A 21,719-nucleotide genomic window follows, 5' to 3' on the forward strand; every position below is an offset into this window, starting at 1 on the left:
TCACGCCAAGTTAAAGGGCTTGTTTATGTATTGTTTATGTACTCATTGATATAGGATACGCACTCAATGCACGCATAAAGAGATTAATACTTAAAGAAAGAGGAAGTAAAAAGAGCCAAGAATTAATTAAAGCATAAGAGAGTTAATTTGGATTAACAAAGAATAGCAAGTAAAAAGAATTAAAGATACAAAAACTGAAAAAGTATAGAGCTGAAGCGTGCACAAGGAAAAAAAAACATGCAAAATGGTACTGCACGCAGGTTCGATCTTCAGTCGCAAGAGTGGCAGATTATGCCCTTTGCCAGTGGCACTTTTCACTCTTTTGTTCTTGGGGGTGGCAAAACTTATATATATTTTATTTCTTATACATATCCGCATATATATACCAAGTTTCAGCCGAGCGGTCCGGGTGCCGTGGCATCTCCATCCATCCACATAAATCCGCCTCTGTTTACAACGCCAAAAACGGAGACCCGGATTATCTTGGGTCTTTGTTGTTTTTAGTTTACAGTAATAACTGCATTCACAAATATCGGGTTGTATAGCAAACATTGAAGTTTCAAAACTTGGAGACATATTTTTGGAAGTGCAAAAGTGTGTTGAAAGGGTGAAGATGGAGAAAATGAAAGAGAAGAGAAAGAATAAAGGTTGGGTCGGGGTTTTAGGTAAGGGTTTCATGCACAGAATCTGTGCGTGAAGCCTAGTTTGATTTTTTTTTTTTTAATGAGTTAATTTGGTTCCAAATTTTTTTTTTTGGGTTACAAAAGTGCGGGACTCATATATTAATCTATTATTGTTAGTCTCATGCACGATTCTGGGATCTTGGTTGATGAAGTTTAATAAATATCAATGTCAAAAAGTCATATCTTGACTCATTCATGATTCTTTTTAGGAAGAGTTCAACGAGGTGGTCCTTTCTTTTTTCTTATTATTAATGATGAAAACGAGGTGTTCCTTACGATTGGTAAGGAACCGCAATAAATCTTTTTCAAATATTTAAAATAACATAAACAACAAACGAGAATATATATTAATAATATTTCACCAATCTATATATATAAAAAATAAAGCTAGTTGTGACTGTGTGATAAGATGATGGACAAAATTAATACGGGTCAGTTATCAGCAATTGAATGTGTATCAATACAAAAAAAGAGCACGAGACTCACGACAAATTAAAAAAAAAAAATTAAACGAGCCAGCATTCAGATTTAGGCAATTTTAAATCTCTTGATAACTACTAGCTTCATTCCAATTTAAGTGACTTATTTTTTTTTTATCTGTCCCAAAAAGAGTATTTACATATTTAGGAAGTTGATAATTCAAACATCCTGTATTGACAAGTTTATAACCACAAGATTTAAAAGACAATTTATTACATTATAACAATCTTTAATTTAAGGCCACTAGATATAAAAATCTCTCTTTATTTCTTAAACTGTGTGTCTAGTCAAATTAAGATACTTAGCGGAGGGAGTACATAAGAGTGGAGACAAGCAGAAGAAATCCACTATTTAAATAAGGTACTTGCGTAGTCATCATTCATAGAATTAAAGAAGTGAAAAGAAAGACGTGGTGCATGAGAAGATACACGAAGTGAATATAATAACACTTTTATTTTCGCTTATATATATATATATATTCTTCCTCCGCCTCTTCTTCTTCCTGAAAACTCTATAATTAAAAGCTGTATAAAAATGGCGAGCGAAGAGGTGAAGGAGACGCTATTGAATAAGAAAGAGCAAAATTATAACACCGAGAATTGTCCGGGTTGTAAGGTGGAGCTCAAAAAAGCAGCCCAAACTGGTTTGCCTATTAGGGAGCTTTTCACTGTCTGGGTCATCGCGCTTAGCATAGGTAAATTTATCTATCACTATTTCATCATCGCACTAACAATAATTTATATGCTATGAGTTGATATAAACATTCAGTGCGTTGGATTGTCTTCCTTTAATTTCTTTGTAATCCGTCCAGCCTTAAAGTTATAGGTTCGGCAGAACTAATATCTTCAAACTTTGCATGTATTTAAAAAAGAATTGTACGTAGTTGATAACCTAACTTAAAATCCGAGTAGGCCTCTGAATACCATATTTTGCATTGAATAAATAGAAAAAATGACCAATCTTAAGTGCTTTTTCAGGAGGCAGTTATTTCGAAGTATTCAGTTACTAAAAATTATCTTCTTCTTTTTTTCTAAATAAACAAAAGGAATGTTTTTCTTGAGAAGTACATTAAAAAAATGACTTTCCTCGTTTATTGATAGAAGTCATTTTCTTCAAAATAGCTAAATAGGATCATATTTATTGTCTTTAGAAATTTATAGTAATTATTTTCTTAATTTTTAATGTATAGCTCAACCATGTTTCTTTTTAATACATATGTGATATTTTAAATCTTTATACTTCTCAGCAAAAAAAAAAAAACTTTATACTCATTAAAATGGGTTACATACAATATGCAAATAAGAACTCAGCCACGTAATTATTTTTAGTGATGCTTATTTGTGTATCGTAAATCATTTGTTACAAGTGAAAGGTAAATAAAGTATACGAAAGTCAAATTTTAGGAAAAAGAAAAGGTAAAAACCAATTTAGGACGAAACATAACTTTTTCGTTGAAAGTACGAACATGCTCCTCAAAATTATGTAAAACTGACGATGTAGACACTAATGAGTACGGACTTGTTAAACAAAGTTTCTAACATACTCCCTCCATTCAGTTTACTTGTCCACGATGCTTTTGCATGTCCTTTAAGAAATAATAAATAAAATTTATATTTTACTTTAGTGCCCCTATTAATGGTGTATAGTTTCAATGTACTTGGCAAAATATTTAGAGAATAAGTAGTTAATGTTAAGGATAAAACATGAAAAATGAGATTGTCTTTCTCTTAATATCGAACAAGTAAAATTGAAAATATTTTTTTTATTATAGTGGACAAGTAAAAGTGAACAGAAAGAATATATGGTTCAGAATTCCAAAATCTCATAGTTTCAAATCTTTTAACTTTACTTGAACGGTATAATGGGAATTTTGTAGGATTGCAAATTTGCAATAGTAGTTCTTTTCACTACTGAAGATGAAATTTGGATTACTTTTTGTCACGTATCATTATTTACTTGTATGAAATTGAAACGCTTTTGCATCGGCAAATTCCCTTTCAACTATCCCAAAAGATCACTTGTACATAATATTGACTTGATAATCATTCAAATTAGAAGTGTACATAATTCGTGTTAGTTCGATTTCTTATTTATCAAACCAAATCAATCAGTTAGTTTGCTAAATTTATAACCAAATCAAACTAACAAAATTGATTTTTTTTTCAATCTCGATTTTTACGATTTTTTTTTATTTTCACGTCTCTTGTCCAATAAGGTCTATACAATATAAAACATATAATTAGTGCTCCGGATATTTCTTCTATCCTAGTAAGATTTAAAATATATATATATGGTGCTTTTTCAAGAAAATAGTACAAAGTGAGAATTGAGTCAAATATTGCACTTCATTAACATCTATGTCACCAACAATAAAGATAGTGAAATCCATAAAAGAAGTACTACTAATTAGCCATATAAGTAATTGAATTTATTTTGTTAGCATTAGTTTTGATTTAATTTTAGTTTGAATTTTATTTGAGTTACTGCGTATAGACACTTAAACTTATTGAACCATACCAATTTTTTAATCCAAACCTGAAATGTTATATTAATAGAGAGGAATTACGGAAAGTTTAAGAAATAATTAGATTACATTATAACAAATATTTTTCCGTGGAATATATTTTTAAAAACTTGTCCCTTTTTTTTTTTTTTTTTTTTTTAAATTTCGATGAATTTTAGCGGGAGAGAGAGGGGAGAGGAATCCATGGCTATTCTGACCCTGGCGGGGGATTTTGTTGGGGGGGGGGGGGGGGTTGGTTTGTAATGAGTTGATATTACTTTACTACTATATATAAGGGCCAATGTAATGAGTTTTGTAGTACTTAGTTACATTGTAACTATTTGATTGGTCCAACCAAAATGGTTTCTTCTTTCAAATTGCTCTTGTATTTGCTATTTATTGGTTACATTGTAATTATTTGATTGATCCAACCAAAATGGTTTGCTCTTTCAAATTGCCTTTGTATTTGCTATTTATTACTTCATGTAGCAAAGTATGTTTTTCAATAAATCAAGATGCTTTCAAACCCTTTTTGATAGCATATCTTTTTTGTATGTCATATTTTTGCCCCTATTTTATTTCATTTTTACTTAGGTTGACACATTTAATTTGGTAAATATAATCAATTTTGAGGCTTCTAAAAATACTTAAAAAGTTGTGAATGGTGATGATGTCATCTAATAGAAATAACTATGCACAAAGATAATTTAAAATGGTGATGAAAAAAACTTTGAAGCACTCATTTGGTATTAGAAGAGTACTCTGTCAATCAAATTTTCTTTAGTGATTCTAAAATTACCATTAAATTTCTCTTGATCTTATTTTTAGTTAAAAAAAATAGTTTGAAAATATAAAGTTAGATTTAATGATTTAAAATAACTATACCATAGCAAATAAATTCAAAACTTTTAAAGAATTAATAGATTAAAATCTTGAAAAATAATAAATAAAGAAACCTATAAATTTTATTCAAGTTGCTTAATTAATTGGGATAGTAAGAGGAAAAGATGTGTCACGCCCCGAACCATGGCCTGGACGTAACACGACACTCGGTGCCTGACTGCATGTGACCGAGCGAACCACATGGCTTGCTGAATCATCATGATACATAACATAAGCGGAATATAACGTGAAGGCATGATGGGCCTTTATAAAACGTAGTAAGTCATAATACTTAATAAAAATACTTGTTTAAACATGAGTGCGGAAATAACATGAATGAGCCAAAATGGCTATACGACTCCGAATGTCTGACATGACATACCTGACTTGTCTAGTCTATGAAACCTCTATCATGAGTCTGACTGGAAAACATACTTACTGGGACAAGGCTCCCAGCATACCTTAGATGCATAACTAATCATAAACAAAAGTTAACTAAACCCCGAATGAGATGGGGCTCACCAATAAGTTGGTACGTGCAGATCCTAATGAGCGGAGGCGTCGTCCTGTAAGTTCGTACCTGCATCGTGAAATGCAGGCCCCCGGGCAATAAAAAGGGGACGTCAGCACATTGAATGTACAGGTATGTAAAACAACTGAAAGAAATAACATGGGACATGGAATAACATGATAAGAACTGAAACTGAAAACCTGGACATGAACATGAACATGAGCATGAGTATATATATATATATATATATATATATATATATATATATCATAAGTAAAACATGATAAGTAGGGAGAGCAATAACTTATAACCGATTCATGGTCTGGTGCTTGCGTCCCGCCAGCAGAACACTCAGTCCTTGCCAGGGAACATGAGATTTGATAAAATATGAAAGGATCCAATCATTATGAGAGATCATCCGGGACATGGGTGGAGAGATCCTCATCCTACGGTGGCTACGTAGTTTCAGGCTATCTGAAGCCCTTCTCGGTAATCAATGCAACTCCCAAAACATGAACATGTAAAATAGTGGCACTTGCTGCCCATAGTATATCATGAATCATAACTTGCTTGTACATAGTGTTCATGAATCATAACTTTCTTGTACATGGTTTTCATGAATCATAACTTGCTTGTATAGTTTCATAAGATAACTTGTCATAGTCTTGCAAAACATGTTTTTGGTTCATGAGTAATAATAATAGTTCGTAATCATATATATATATATATACACTTGTCTTGAAAACATACTTGTAACTTGCTGGATGAAATCATAAAGTTTCATATAAACATAATGAGAACACATGAGGAAGAATTCATGATTCATGGATTAAGCTAGGATTCCTAATAACTGTAATGGAAGATTAGGAATACAATAACGAATATAGATACAAAATTCATGTACATAAATACATAAATACGGGCTACCAATATGTTGAGTTTAATGCCCTAGGATTTGAACTTCATGGATTTTAAAAAACGGATCATGGGGAAGAACGTAGAGATTCCCACATGTGGATGGAAGTTCTACATACCTTAACTTCCTGCTTTTGAGCGTATCACAATGTCCTTCAATCCCTTCAACTTTAATCTATAGCAATACATGTCATAGAGACTCTATATTAGCAACAATATCCATGCTTTGTTCATCTAAGCATTTTATCAAACACTTGGTGGGCATGAAGTTCCACAACCTTCATTAATGGTGTTTTCTTCACCCAATCCCCACTCTATTACTTCTAGCTGATTCTACAATCTCAATTAGATGTAATTAACATCATTCTTCATCACCCATATGAATACAACAATCCGAAGTCAACAATTCAAAAACTCTAGCATAGTTCATATAATTCTCTTTATCAAACCCATTTGCTATCCTCCCAAGAACTCATCAATCCAGAACTATAAATGTTTAGAGAGTAGAAACATTACCTTTTTGAAGTCCAATCCTCTTGAATTCGGGTTCTAGGGTTTCCACATCCAACAATAATGTTCCAATCACAACTCTATGGATTAGAAGGGTTTACTCAAGTTAGAAAGGGATTAGGGACTTGGATTCAATCTAAAATCATGATAAAAACTTACCTTGGAAAGTCTTGAGGTTTGGGACTTGTTCTCTCTGAATTTGGGGTGAGTTTTCGTGAATGGGGTGTGAAGAAATGAAGTGAAAAGCCTTAAATGAAGTTTTATAATTGCTGTCGGTGCCTTTTAACGCCCAATTTTACGTCCCGTATAATTTGTACGGACCGTATATCATCCCTTAAAACCATTCCAGTGATTTGGACATTCTGGACCAATTTTGCGGCTGGAATATACGGCCCGTATAATTTTTACGGTCCGTATATTCCACTGTATAATTTTTACGGTCCGTATGTTTCCACCGTAACTTGACAGAACACTGTTTAGTAAAACGGGCATAACTCTTTGTACAGATGTCTGTTTGAGACCCATAATATACCGTTGGAAAGATATTTCAAATCTCTATAACTTTCAAAGAGGAAGTTTTCCCAAATTCCTAATTAATAAAGGGGTTATGGTCGTTGGAAGTAAGACCTTCTATAAACTCACTTGCAAAGATGCCCCGTAGAGTGGTTTTCAACTTTGCTTTGCCCAAAGACTCTTCTCAGGTCTTGATTGGGTTTCAAACACCATTTATATACTACTCAAATTGGGTTCATTATACCCCCGTCTTATGAGACAAATCTTAGCCCGAATGCACGAGGTGTTACAAGATGCTTACCAAGTGATCAGCTCCTCACTCCCATAATTATTAAATATTGATGATCACATCCTTCTTTTCTTGCAAACAGTTTTATTTGTCAGAAATCATATAATCCTTAATTGGTTGAGTATGAAAATTTTATTTTTAAGAGTAAAGCATCAATGAGTCAATGACAAACTAAATTAATTCTTAAACTTTGTTTCAATGAATTCATTTTTTTTTAATCTCATCTAAACCTAAACTTTAATCACCATATTTGTTTTAGCATAAATCATTGTCACGTGAGATTGTGAGTAGTTAATCAATAAATACCAAAACAAGCTATTCCTATCTCTAACTAGAAATTATATACTCACAAATTTATAAAATATTAAAATGTCCTTTCAATTTGTGATTATAGACAGCTTGAAATCATTTTTGCATACTTTAAATTAAGTTACTAAACATCAAGTTATCTCTGTCTCTTTTTTATATCTGTTTATTCCCTAGCAAACTTGCTTTCCTATAATAATTCTTTTAGTAAATTATCTAATTATTTGATCAAAAACTTAAATAATGAACAATACATGATTAAGAAGCGATCATCTTAGAAGAGTTGTGCCTAAAAACGTACACAAATTATTATTTTTCAATTAAAACCATTATGAAGTGCATCATTATCTTGACTTTGGGCCCGGGCTCAACACGGGCTTCACTGGATTAGTATGTAAAATAAAAGTGGTACCTTGCACTATATATTCAACCAATTTAATTTAGGTGGGTCAGATCAGTGGAGCGGTCAATTCAATGATTCACGATTGATTAAAGGGAAAAGGGTCAAATATACCCCCTACTTTAGTTTATAGGCTAACTTTGCCCTCCGTTAGCCAAAGTGATCAAATATATCTCTCCGTTAGCCAAAGTGTTCACTTATGCCCTTAAGTGGATGAAAATCCCCAATTTAGCCAAGATTACCCATTTAATTAAAAATACCAATGCCCCATATTATAACTCGCCCCGACCCACAAAAAATAATTTCACCCCACCTAACTATATCCCTTTTACGTTCTAAAACATTTCAGTCCATTTATGGTTCAACTTTGGTTGCATGTTTTGGTTCAGATTTTGATTTAGTATTGTGCAGTTTTCGTGCAGGTTTTGTCCAGTTTTCAGTTCAGCTAAAGTTCATTTATGTGCAGTCATAATTAATCTTCAGTTTTGGTTCATGTTTTTTGGTTCAGTTCACTTATGTGCAGTGATAATCTTCTATTTGATAATCTTCTAATACAAATCAACAAAAATTATGGGAATTTACACTTACGTGCTTGTTGATGCCTAAGCTCTAAGTCCGCTGCACTTCAACTCATTGGTAACACACTAGTGTGTCTATTCTATCGGAGTCTGTCTCGCTGGTTTTCCTCGGATTTCATTTTCTTTGTAGTGATCTTTATGACATTTGGGAAGGGCTCATAGCATTTTGGATTTTGTGCCTTGAAAACTTTTTAGTTTGAGTTATTGTAAATTCACATTTGAGTTTGAGTAAGTTATTTATGCTATGGGTGGTTATTATGTAGCAAAGAAAGATGATTTATTTTGCACAAATGGACTGAACCTGCATCAAAACTGAACAAAACTAAACCTCAAAACTAAATCAAAATCTGAACCAAAACATGCAACCAAAATTGAACCATAAATGGACTGAAATGTTTTAGAACGTAAAAGGGATATATTTGGGTGGGGTGAAATTATTTTTTGTGGGCTGGGGCCGGTTATAATATGGGGCATGAGTATTTTTAATTAAATAGGCAATTTTGGCCGAATTGGGCATTTCCATCCACTTAAGGATATAAGTAAACACTTTGGCTAACAGAGGGGTCTATTTGATCACTTTGGCTAACAAAGAGCAAAATTAGCCAATAAATTAAAGTAGAGGGGTATATTTAGTCCTTTTCGCTTGATTAAAATGGATAGTTTTTTATCTTTTAGAAGATTGGTTTTAAAAAAAATAACCTTAATTGGTTGAGTAACTTTGTAGGTGAAATAATAATAATTGAATGACTTTTCTATCTCATAACAAAGAAAAGTAACTATCTGATATAATTACTATTAGTTGAATGACTATTTTATTAGGAGATAAATAAAAGTGACAGTAATGGGGTAAATCACCATTTGAGTGACCGCGCGAGAAATAACACCCAAACAAACTTGATTTTGACGCCTAATAGAATTTTAAACTGAGTGTAAATTTGCAGTATTTTTCGTAAAATTCATTTAGTAATGGCAAGAGTATAAAAAGGACTGAAAAAGAGAACAAAATTGAGTAATTTCGAATAGTATATTGCTAAATTTGAAGTTATAAACCTTTTCACCTCCTGTAATTTTAAATCTATACAACCTTGTTTTTCAAATGGACAATCAGCAAACAGTAATGGCTGATGCTTTTTTGGTCACTACAGCAAAGAATCACCATGATCATATTACATTTTTTCATCTCTATGTGGTAAAGTCTATATTGTATGCGTAATTGTATCTTAGCATGCAAGTTTGCTTCATTGCTGTACTTGAAAACAAGCTTTAGACTATTTGAGGATTTTCTTTTGGTTTTATCTGTTGATATTCAGACTGATGATTTCTTTTTCTTTCTGTTTTCATGGGATTCATAAACTCTGATCAGCACTTCCAATATCATCTCTCTTTCCATTTCTTTATTTCATGGTAAGATCACTCAACTTTTTGGTCTGTCCTTTTATTTTTATTTGGGTATGGTCAGTCATTTTTTAAGAGTTAATAGTCAAAAACACACCTGAACTATCATTTTTTTCCGAATTTCACACCCTAACAATTAGATGTTCCCTTTTCCTACCTGAACTATCACCATCTATGTATTAAAACACACTTCAAAGTTGATTAGGCCAATTATCAATTGTTCCCTCTTCCTACTTGAACACTCAAGTAGGTGTGTTTTAATACATATATATATGATGATAGTTTAGATAGAAGAAGGAAACAACTGATAGTTGAGGTGTAAAACTCACGAAAAATGTGATAGTTCAAGTGTGTTTTTGACCATTACCTCCATTTTTAAAGAAAAGCATTCAGATTATGGGTGTGTTTGGTATAAAGAGAAATGCTTTCCACAGAAAATGTTTTCTTGAAAAAGGTTTTCCTGGAAAATAGTGGGTTTCTTACTTATTTGTTTGTGTTTGGTAGATAAGCAGAAACTAGTCCCAAAAGCATTTGTATATAATTTAGATAGACACTATTAGGGTTGGCATGGGAGGCTAAGGGTGCGGAGGTGGTGGTGATGAGGGCTACGGGGTTTGGGGGGGGGGGGGGGGGGGGGGGGAGGGGTGAGGTGTGCTGGAGCGTGGATATTAAACAACTAGTATGGAATGCCACTTATATAACTTGTTTTCCATACTTCTATTAGAGAAATCATTTTCCTCACTTTTAAGGAACTTGTTTTCCATACTTCTACTAGACTTACTATGTTCGGTTCATGCTACAGATAAGGGACTTTCACATTGCAAAGAGAGAGGAAGACATTGGTTCCTGTGCAGGTTATGTAGGTAAGCTTATTTCATGCCATAATATGTTGAGATATATTCACATAGAGTTCTGTCAAAAATGCTTATAAATTTCCTGAAACACTGAAGGTTCTGCTTTTATGCTTGGAAGAGCTTTAACATCTGTCTCTTGGGGAAGAGTGGCTGATCGATATGGCCGAAAACCAGTTATAATTTTCGGCAATTTCATAGTGTACGACCAATCTTCAATGAAATGTTTACTTTTAGATTTCATTCATTGCAATGTCAATATTTTTGCTTTGATTTGGCTTCAGGGTTGTTTTCAATACTCTTTTTGGTCTTAGTATCAACTTTTGGATGGCAGTCATAACAAGATTTCTTCTTGGTAGTTTAAATGGTGTGTTTGCACCAATACAGGTATTTATCAGTTTAATACCATTATACAATTCAGTACTGCATCCTCAACTATGCTGTTAATATACTTTACTTTCCATGTTTAGGCATATGCTGCCGAAATTTTTCGTGAAGAATATCAAGCACTCGGAATGTCAACGGTAATATGTCCTTAATTCTCAGTGATGCAAATGATTTCTAAAATATGATAGAATTATACATAATCTAAGAGCGACAGAAGAAGCGGAAATAATGCATTTCTGAATGACCACTTAGATAGTGGATTTTGTTGAATTTTATGTTATTTTTTCTTGTATATTTGAATCTTTCAGATTACTACTGCATGGGGCATCGGATTGATTATTGGCCCAGCTTTAGGAGGCTTCCTTGCTCAGGTACTTCCTTTTCTTACTTAGATATTTGACTATTTCCTTCTTTGTATTCCTTCCTTCTGCTAGGGAAAGAGAGTTAGTCACTTTATGATAAATTGTAAGATAGATTTGTTAAATATAGAATTCCAAAAGAAAACAATTTGTATATAGAAAAAAGATTTTGCGTTTCTATTATTAAATATTCTCTGCAAATCTTCGCTAGAGAATTGAGGAAATTTATGAAAATTTACATTAGCTTTAATACAACATACATGCTTGTTCTCTAAATTTTCTTATTTTCCGTAGCCTGCAGAGAAATATCCAGCCGTATTCTCAAAGGATTCTATATTTGGGAGGTATTTTCCCTCTTGCTTTTCACGATTATACGTCTTCTGCTGTTGCTTGAAGTGCTCGTTGGCTCCAACATTTGATATTTTTCTGCAGATTTCCCTACTTCTTGCCTTGCCTATGCATATCAATATTTTCCTTTGTCGTGGCTATTGCTTCATTTTGGCTGCCGGTAATCTAAATGATTATTTTAATTCCTTCTCAAGACACACTGTTTCTGTTTCTGTCAAATCTTGACCCTTTCCATTTTACAATCAAAGAATTAGTAGTTCACCTCCTGAGAAATTTAATTTTGCATAGCTTTTAATGGATAATGATTATATATATCGTTTCAGATATCCATATTACCTTATTGTTGCAATGTTTCTGAGAGTGAGATTTGTCTAACCATCTCTTTCGGTTTAAATCTTCCGAGTTGTTTACCAATTTTGGTCCACTTGGTGATGCACAACGGGGTAGGGGAATTTCTAATTGCATTTCAAACTGAACATTAAAAAGATTGAGGTTTGTCCTTTTCTTTTTCGTTGTTGGAGTTGGGGTCCTACAACATATTGTGAGAGAGGAAAACTAAGCCTTAATTAGGGAAGTGGAGGATTGAACGGGAAGTGTGTTGCCTTGGTGTATTTGGTACCGAATTGTGTAGGATAAGGAGTTGCTAGAAAAGGTTCATTTATAATGTTTCGAGGATGAAAGAACTCTTTATTATCATGGATTCAATTATTCATCTCACCTAAAAAATACTTGTTTCTCAAACCCCAGTAATCTGTGCGTCTTTCTATCTCATTCCTTTTCATTGTCCCCTGTCTTCTCTGGTTTCCCAGCTTTAGTTGGACAGGAAGATCATAGAATTTCATCCTACAGCTCATGAATTGCAGGAAACATTACATAACCATGATTCAGAAATGCTGCCTCAAGATTCTTACAACGCTCTGGAGGCTGCATCAGATACAAAAGAAGGAAATGAATCAACCTCAAAAGAAAACCTTTTTAAGAACTGGCCATTGATGTCATCTATCATAATATACTGTATCATCGCTCTTCATGATATGGCTTACTCAGAGGTATACCATATCCACTAATAAGTAACTGTAGGATATAATCACCACATCATGATTATGAATTAATCTCTCTATTATCATATTGATATGCCTCTCTCTGGCTTGACGTCTATAGTTGATTGCATGTTGTTAGTGCAATGACTTTGATGAAACAACTTTCTTTCATCCTTGGGAATATGTTTTCTTCCTAAAGCACAATTTTTGTTTACATTTTATATTGATATCTACTCAATTGCTTTCTAGTGCATGGAAACTATGAAAGTAATCGTGTCCTTTCTTCGACAACAAAAGAAGTGTCTCTTTTAGAATTCTACAGCTGTGCCTTCTCATATAAATCCTGGGTTCATTGGCTATCAGCAGCTGAATAAACATGTTCTTTGTTGCTGATCCTGAGGGTATATGAGGAACAACAATGGATACCGTTCCAATACCATAGTGAACCTGTACAATATTTTGGCCGCTGCCTTCTTGGTATCTTTGCAAATATATGTGCTAAAATCTCATATTCAATCTTTATCTGTTGAAGTTTCCAACTTCCTGGCATGGTCATTCGTTTGTTGATCTTAATTTCTATGTTATTAGCATATTTAGGGGTATATGAAGAAAGAAGAACAACAAATTGATGATATCAAGTTGCATATTTATTAGTTATAAAGAGCTGTAAGACAAAAATGTATTCTCTTTAATTTGATAGTACGTTTTGGAATTCCCACCAGTTTAAAGATAATTCATATGTATCATGCTAAGAGTAATTGATCAAATTTGCGGACATTCCCATGAGGAAACACTTAGTTCTGCATTTCTCAGGCCCAAGGGCAATTGCATAACAATTCATTACATCATTCCAAACCCATTTGCTTCTGCAGATTTTTTCATTATGGGCTGTGAGCCCCAGAAAGTTTGGGGGCTTAGGTTATTCAACTGCTGACGTTGGTGAAGTACTATCAATCTCAGGTGCAAGCATATTTTCTCACAATATATATTCTTTTATTGGCAAATGAACCTTCTTTTCCCTTTTTTACGAATTAATATCTCCACATCTCTCCCCCCCCCCCCCCCCCCCCCCCCACCCCACACACAATATTCTCCATCTCTAAATGAGATTTGGAAGAAGCGGTTGCTGTACTGCAATGCATCACATGGTCAAATAAACACCAATTAAAGCCAACTAGTTAAATAGTAAAGAAATGCATAGAATTTGATCTATGAACCCACAATGATGAATTTAATTTAAAACTCAATAAAGGAACATGAGTCGTCTGGTACTGTCAATGGTTATTGCCTACAAGTCCCAGCCCCATATTCATCCCTATAGATATTTGTAACCACTAATTATTTGTTTATACTTTTCATATCTAATTGAGAGTTTAAGAGAGAAAATTTGGTGATGTATTGCACCAAAGTATATCCCCTGATCCATCAAATGTGTCTAAAGTACATACTATGTTATTCAGAAGCATTCTTGTTCCAACTTGTAGGTTTATGACAACTGCTTTATTAATCAGAGTTATTTGTTAGTTCCTCTCTCTGCTTATGCCTCCAGTTGGAATATTTCTCTATATCAAGGTCTTTTAACCTAAATGGAAACTAACTCTATGTTGGCTGCGATTACAGAACATGTGAGTCTTCGTAGTCATTGATTGCTTATGTCAATGTCTCTGTAGAATGGTTCTTTATTTGGATTGCTAGTTCAGATTTACATTCTTGAAAAGCATACTAGAGCGCATCTATGTAGCGAGAATATTAACGTTCTCTTTGAGGTCAACCAAAATGAGGGAATTAGATTGGTAATATATAGAGGAATTATCTCAGGCAGAAATTTATTTTGCAAGCATCTGAATCCCATGCTGACTTGTTTGACATACACAGAATGACAATACATCTCATTTCATTAATTATACTGAAATGGTGTCGGTTTCAGGGTTTGGCGTTCTAGTCTTTCAACTTACTTTGTATCCATGGTTTGCGAAGTATATTGGCCCTATCCTCATTGCTAGGGTTGCAGGAGTAAGAACTCGCTTTGTACATTACATTAAGCTCTTGAGTTCTATGACCAGGCATCCTGAAAGGCTTGTAATATGATCAGGTTTTGTCAATTCTCTTACTGACGAGTTACCCTTATATCGCTTTGCTGTCTGGGATCACCCTCTCTGTGGTGATGAATTTCGCATCCATGATGAAGAATGCTTTGTGTGTGAGTGCTTTTTTTTCTGCTGTCTGTAACAATCTTATTAGCACTCAATCTGTAGTTGATGTGCATACAAAGTGCAATAGCAAAATCAAGATTATATATGAAATATGGAATTTTTACTCTTCAGTGCATTTAGCAATGGAGTTTACTTAACCACTTGGTATTCAGCGCCTTAAGAGAATGTTTTTTGAGGACTTCTGTTTCTCCTTTTGTTGGGATAAACAACTTACTGGAACTGTCCAATATGCTAGGAAGAAGCTTTGTCTATCTTCCAAATCAGTAAATTTTCTTTAGTTAAATGATACAAAGAATCCAATAAAATAATAAGGAAATCTATTTGAGTTTTGAACTAATAATTTATCACAAGTATCTAATATACCAATCACGTGGAAGCAAAAGTTCTATGCTTCGACATTATTCTATGTCCTAATATTGTTAATCTCAAATTCTAACATTTACTTTGAATTGCCTCCAGATCTCTATTGTAACGGGGATGTTCATATTACAAAATAAAGCAGTGGTAAATCTTCTTTGCTCCCTCTTTTAAAAGCTCGATCTTGTAATTGTCAATTGCAGAAGCATTATATTTCCCATGCATTATGCTTTATTTGGTCTTGGCCTGATATTGAATAATTTACAACCGCAGGACCAGCGACAAAGGGGAGCTGCTAATGGAATTGCCACGACAGCAATGTCACTTTTTAAAGCTGTTGGCCCAGCAGGGGGAGGAGCCCTGTGAGTTTACTTGTTTCCTAGTTACTAGAATTAAATAAATGAGAGCAAAATTGGATCATTGTTTCCGAATTGAATGTTGGACTTCAGAACGTAGAATATTGATCGATCTTGTCCTAGACAGATTATCTTCTTTTTCTGTTGATGATTGCAGGGGTGGGGAATTGAAATGTATTTCACATCTGTGCTTGAAAACTTGTAGATTGCCTGGTTTTTGCCTTAGAAATAGAAACAAACATCTGTTTTCTTACAGCTAAAGTTATCACTTTTTCTTGATTTTTGCAGCTTTTCTTGGGCGCAAAAAAGGCTTGACGCTCCCATTCTTCCAGGTAACGATCATATATCTATGTTCGTCATTAAAATAACTGAGTTCAGTTGAACCCATAGCACATACATTGCACCCGCCTCTGCTCTTTGTTCTCTCCGATCTTTATATACGTTTGTGTTCTACACGAATGCAGGTGATCAAGTGGTTTTCTTTGTGCTGAATGTGATTATGGCAATTGGTGTGTTGCTGACATTCCAACCATTCCTAGTTGAAACACAAAATTAGAGGAGAAATGGGTAAGCAAGTCAGTTAATGCAACACTTGCGGATTTTCCAGATGATTCGACTACCATGATGAATCAAATTAGAAGGGAAATGATTTTTGCTCATTCTAAGCGGTTCAATTTCAATGAAATTTATCTACTTAGCAATCCTGTTTATGTTAACTCTTCTTTTATCAGTGCTGCATTTTATACTTGTTGGAGCTGTTGCACGTAAATTGCTATTGTTTGCTTTATCATGTTTAATTAAATGAAGGCAGCTGTTTTGTGTTAAGTTGTTCGTCATTGATTAATAAGAGAAGTAATAAGGGATTTATAGGTTGAGTGGGCTCTTTCACTCAATAGATTAGTTTTTTGGATTTAAGTCCTGTTCAATCTATAACATTAATAATAGATAATAGAGCAAGTTGATGAATGATATGATTGACGTTGCGAGTTGCGACTCGAGGTTTTTTTACAGAGTAGAATTTTTCATATTGCTTTACTAGTTTTTTCTATGATTTTATGACTAATTTTTCATTTAGAAGTCTTATGCTTGCTTGTTAATTTATTTTGATGGAATATATCTTAAATACATTATTAGTTAATTAGCCAATTCAAACTGCATGGGGATGTTTCATTTGTGTAACAAATTAGATTGGTAAATGATTTTTACTCATTCTAAATCTGTTCAAGTCCAATAATATTCATCTATTTAGGCACCCCAGTTTTTAACGCGGTCGTTCAGTGGGTGGAATAAGGGATAACAATTTCGGAATAACGCTAGATTATTTTATCTTGTGTTTGATTAAATTTCTTATTTCTAGATTAGTTATGTTAAATTTTGGATTAATTTTGTACAATTTTCAATGCGTGGTTACGATCTCGGGATAAAATATCTAAGTGACCATGATGTCTTTCCCTCAGGCTTTTCTCCCAAAGTCCTTTAAAAAATCTAAGATTGAAATTGTTAGATCCCGTATTTCCATAGGTTTGAAAGTGTGCGAGTTAAATGATATTAGTAATGGACACGAGGTTATCCCCCAAGCTTATAGGTGATTAAAGTGATGGTACGCATGTATCGTAAGGATTCGAAGTTAAACCAATTGAAAAAAATAAGTTTCGTCGAGGTTCAAAATTTATTTGAATGGAATGAAGTCTTAAAATTATTTAAGACAAAAAAAATGTGACGACGATGATCGAAAATAATATTTTATGTGTGGCAAATGAGGTTATGAACTAGTGTTACATCACATGGTCGTGGTAATAGGTATATATGTGTGTTAAAAGTGGTCCGTGTTTAAGTGAATTGAAAAAAAAAACTGTACTCGATATTAGGATGGAAAATTAGAATTTTACAAAATATATTTTCTTTGTGTCAACGTCCTAGCCTGTATGGGATACTAGTATACGTTCTATTTTTGTATGCTACCTATGATTTATTGATAATGTCATTGGAATTGTAGAAATTTGTTAATTAAGAAAATGTTTAATTTTCATAATACCAAAATATCTACTTTTATGGATAGTGATCAAGCATTTATAATTATTTTCTTTATAAAGGCTAGGTGTCAAAAGATGGACACTCCCACCGTATACAAGGATAAGGGGGAGAGGAACATGGCATTATTCCTTGTCTACCTTATTTGGGACAACATTTTTTATACTATATATATTTAATATGAAATGTTCAACTCATGCCACATAAGACGGGTACGTGTGGGGGCTTGGGAGCCTCACATATTAGTTATCAAATGATTCACTAAGTATCATTCATGATAGATGAACAAGAACAAAAAAAAAAAACGTTGAAGACAAAAAAAAAAACGAAGCTCGGCCATGGAGCAATGTTAACCGAGAGGGAGATTGGAGAAAAAGAAAAATTTGAGGTGTGAAATTGTTGTAATGATTAGCAAGGTTAAGAAGTCAAGTTGATTAAGGTAATGTTTGATCTCTTTTTATACACATTTTAGAGGCAATTTTAACGTGTATAAGTTTATGGATATATGATGGAAATAAAAGTTGTGGATGTTGATGTTGAAAGATGAATTGAGCCGTGTAGGGGCTGCTCTAATTAGGCACGAAAAAATTATTTTAAGTTGCGTTATAATTGTTGTTATCATGGATTATATGACGAAAGGATTAGAAAGTTAAAGTTAAAAATTTTGTTGATATGAACATGTTGTTGTTCGTGTTGAGTTGGAGGAATTGAAAATATAATTGTATCCATATGTTGTTGCTGGTATTTCTGTGTCAACAGGAGAGCAATTGGAAATTTTGGATAGGTGAAAATATAGGGGAAGTGCTGTCGGATTTTCGCTAAATATTAGATAATAGAAAATCTTAAATGAGAATATGTATAAGCTGGAATATAGGTTCGATAAGAAATAGGCTATGGATTTGTAAACTAGATAATATAGTTACTAACAATAACGTTACTCTTATATAAATAGGCTAAAAGAGCGACGAGACGAACGGGTTACGAATAGCCGCTAACAGGTATGTAAAGCCTAACCTTTTTTTTGGCATGACCTTTATGGAACGGATAAGTGACGTATATGTATGACTCTAAAGAAAATTCTATTCTTAGAGCCACTAGGATGACCAATGTCTTTGACTTCCCTAAGTTATTCCATATGGTTTGATATCTATTTATGATGTTCGAAGAATCCTAGTTGGTATGTTTTCGAATGTTGTTCGAAAGATAATTGATATGCCTAAGGTCCTTGATATATATTTTGATACGTACATATGGTTCTAAAGACTCTATTTGATTTGATCCATAACGATATTTGAAAGTTGTCTAATATGATTATTACTTGAATTTCCAAAAGAAAATGGCTTCTGAATCGCTTTTAGAAGGTTCTGTACTTCAAAAGCTCATAACTTTCGTATACTAAATCGGATTGACCCGAAACTTGTTTCTGAGCCTTCAGATGTCGGTAAATATATTTGTCCATTGAGTCTTGGAATTTATTTATTTATATGCATATAGTTTCTCACTACTCTACTCATGGATGCCTCAATGCTTCCTTCACTGAGCCCGGGCCAGGATATGTTATCACGCGTATTCCACTGCATTGTTCGCCGTGCCTCGATGTGAGGGGGCAGGTACACATGTACATGGGTTGTGGAGTATGCTGTGTCATGTACATATATTCTGATATGTGATGATATGATATGATATGGCCATCTGATATGTTATGACATGTGCACATTCTGATATGATATGATATGTTACGGAGCTATTCCCTACTCTGGAGTATGCTGTGTTGTGGCGCCAGTGACGGGGTGGCGACCACGTTCTGTTCACCGAGTCCTAAAACGGGGCCGGATATGGCATATGATTGACATGCATTATCTATGTTTTGTGAGTAAGCATTTTTGATATTCTGGTTATTACATTCAGTTTCTGTACTTCCTGTTCCGGTTATGATTCTGTTTATTATGCTTCCTGTTTTACATACTCAGTACATATTCCGTACTGACCCCCTTTCTTCGGGGGCTGCGTTTCATGCCCGCAGGTACAGACGTTCGTTCAGGTAACCCGCCAGTGTAGGGTACTTATTCTACTGTTTGGAGTACTCCTTTTGATCCGGAGCTCATATTTTTGGTACCTATCTTTTGTGATACATGTTTCTGTTTATCTGATTATTTGGGGTACGGCGGGGCCCTGTCCCGCCATATAATTCTGTCATGGTTTGTAGAGGCCTGTAGACATATATGTGGGTCATGGGTTATGTTTGTTCGAATATGTTTGTGATTTGTGCCTTAAGCGGTCCCGTTTGCTATTATGGCCAAGACGGCCCATATGTTTGTATATGTATGTATATCTGGGCGATGTGTATTCCGCCAGCCTACCGGATTTGATTTGATGTTTCTGTACGGGCAACCACTTAAGATGACATTTGTTCTCAGTATCTGATTAAAATAACGTATGTTAAGTTGAATAAATCTTTGGTATGTCGATCTGGTACGAGATTCTGTTAGGGTGTCCAAATAGGGCGCTAGTCGCGGCCCACGGGGCTGGGTCGTGACAGAAATACAAATAAAAAATTATCCAGCTTATCTAGTCGAAAATCGAACATATATTTTATACACTCAGTATATCCCATTTAGTCCGATGAACTAAATTTGTTGCCAATAGAAATATATTTATTAAACAATTACATTATTATTTAATTCCCGTATTATAATTTCACCTCACATAATTTCGGTATACTTGTTCACCTATTCTTATGCAGTCAGACTCCCTTATAACGACATCCTCATATAACATTACCTCTCTATGACAACCAAGTTTTATGGAATCAATTTTTTAAATTATATTGTACCTCTATAATAGTTTTTTACCAATAACAACAACAATCATCTTTATAATAGTACGCTATTTGTAAAATTACTCCCTCTATAACAAATATCTTCTTTTTTTGGTAATATAATGATTAATCATCTTTATAGAAATTGAATCTCTAAGATTACCAATAATGGAGGTAGAGATTTTGATCAAATATTTTGATACTTTATTAATAATCAAAACACTAATCTCTATATTTATACAAGTAAAAATAATTGGTAATAAGAACTTTATAAATATATTTCAATGCAGCTAATAAAAACTAATAAATAAAAATAGAGGTATATTCTGTAACAAATTGTTAAAAGATTATCTATTTATATTGTAAATGAATTTTAAATTAATATTTAATCCATTAATGAAAACCAAATACATACATAATATGTACTTAATGCACGTAATATTAACATATCAATCATAAAAAGTAACATTACATTTTGTGATAATTTCATAAAAGGATTATTCTACTTATAGTGTGAAGTTTCAATAAAAATTTATAAATACCTAGGTTAAGAAAATAAATTTTATATATTATTAAAAGGAATTATATAAATGGAGGATTGGAAATGTCAAGGATAAAATAGACATTTCATAGGATAAAGAGGGCGAGGGGGGGAATGTCTATTGTTCACAGTTGAGGGGGGTGTTTGATTTTTAAAGCAAAGTTGGGGGTGAAAATGATTTTCAGCGTATAATATTCATCATAAAAGATTTTTCTTTGCTATGCAAATGTGATTAAGCTTAGAATTTGACAATTAAAAATAAAAATATAGATGTTATGCATTTTTTTTGCCTATAGCAATAAGATATTATTTAAATGACAATGAAGTTATAGGTGTATAACAATTATGATGTATAACAGTTATTTGTTACGGCAGCTAAAAAATTTAGAACCCTACTATTATGTTATAGTGAGGTTTGACTGTATATACAAGGCCAATCATAAAATTCCGTTT

General features: G+C 33.4%; 1 protein-coding gene and 1 long non-coding RNA gene across 2 annotated transcripts; both read left to right on the forward strand.

The window, feature by feature from the left end:
• The first annotated feature begins 1,666 nt into the window (after window positions 1–1,666).
• LOC132645346 (protein ZINC INDUCED FACILITATOR-LIKE 1-like) lies at window positions 1,667–16,739 on the forward strand. The gene is made up of 17 exons (XM_060362293.1): window positions 1,667–1,857; window positions 9,934–9,974; window positions 10,768–10,828; window positions 10,916–11,018; window positions 11,101–11,203; window positions 11,287–11,340; window positions 11,512–11,574; window positions 11,857–11,906; window positions 11,995–12,070; window positions 12,774–12,959; window positions 13,823–13,910; window positions 14,878–14,963; window positions 15,043–15,150; window positions 15,623–15,667; window positions 15,794–15,882; window positions 16,165–16,208; window positions 16,341–16,739. Exons 1-17 carry the CDS (start codon window positions 1,698–1,700, stop codon window positions 16,430–16,432), a joined length of 1,449 nt encoding a protein of 482 aa, XP_060218276.1. The 5' UTR covers window positions 1,667–1,697; the 3' UTR covers window positions 16,433–16,739.
• Window positions 16,740–18,179: 1,440 nt separating this feature from the next.
• On the forward strand, window positions 18,180–20,261 carry LOC132599954 (uncharacterized). The gene is made up of 2 exons (XR_009567083.1): window positions 18,180–18,346; window positions 18,860–20,261. It is a non-coding gene; the product is annotated as an uncharacterized LOC132599954 (long non-coding RNA).
• The last annotated feature ends 1,458 nt before the right edge of the window (window positions 20,262–21,719 follow it).

Source organism: Lycium barbarum, chromosome 6 (genome assembly GCF_019175385.1).
Source record: "Lycium barbarum isolate Lr01 chromosome 6, ASM1917538v2, whole genome shotgun sequence".
Taxonomy (NCBI): domain Eukaryota; kingdom Viridiplantae; phylum Streptophyta; class Magnoliopsida; order Solanales; family Solanaceae; genus Lycium; species Lycium barbarum.

What these genes read in the sequence shown, in the direction of transcription:
- LOC132645346 (XM_060362293.1), top strand. Translation starts at nt 1,698, where the DNA reads ATGGCGAGCGAAGAGGTGAAGGAGACGCTATTGAATAAGAAAGAGCAA. An exon ending in AAGCACTCGGAATGTCAACG is followed by an intron (nt 11,341 to 11,511) that starts GTAATATGTCCT and finishes TGAATCTTTCAG; the next exon opens with ATTACTACTGCATGGGGCAT. An exon ending in TGATGAAGAATGCTTTGTGT is followed by an intron (nt 15,151 to 15,622) that starts GTGAGTGCTTTT and finishes AATTGCCTCCAG; the next exon opens with ATCTCTATTGTAACGGGGAT.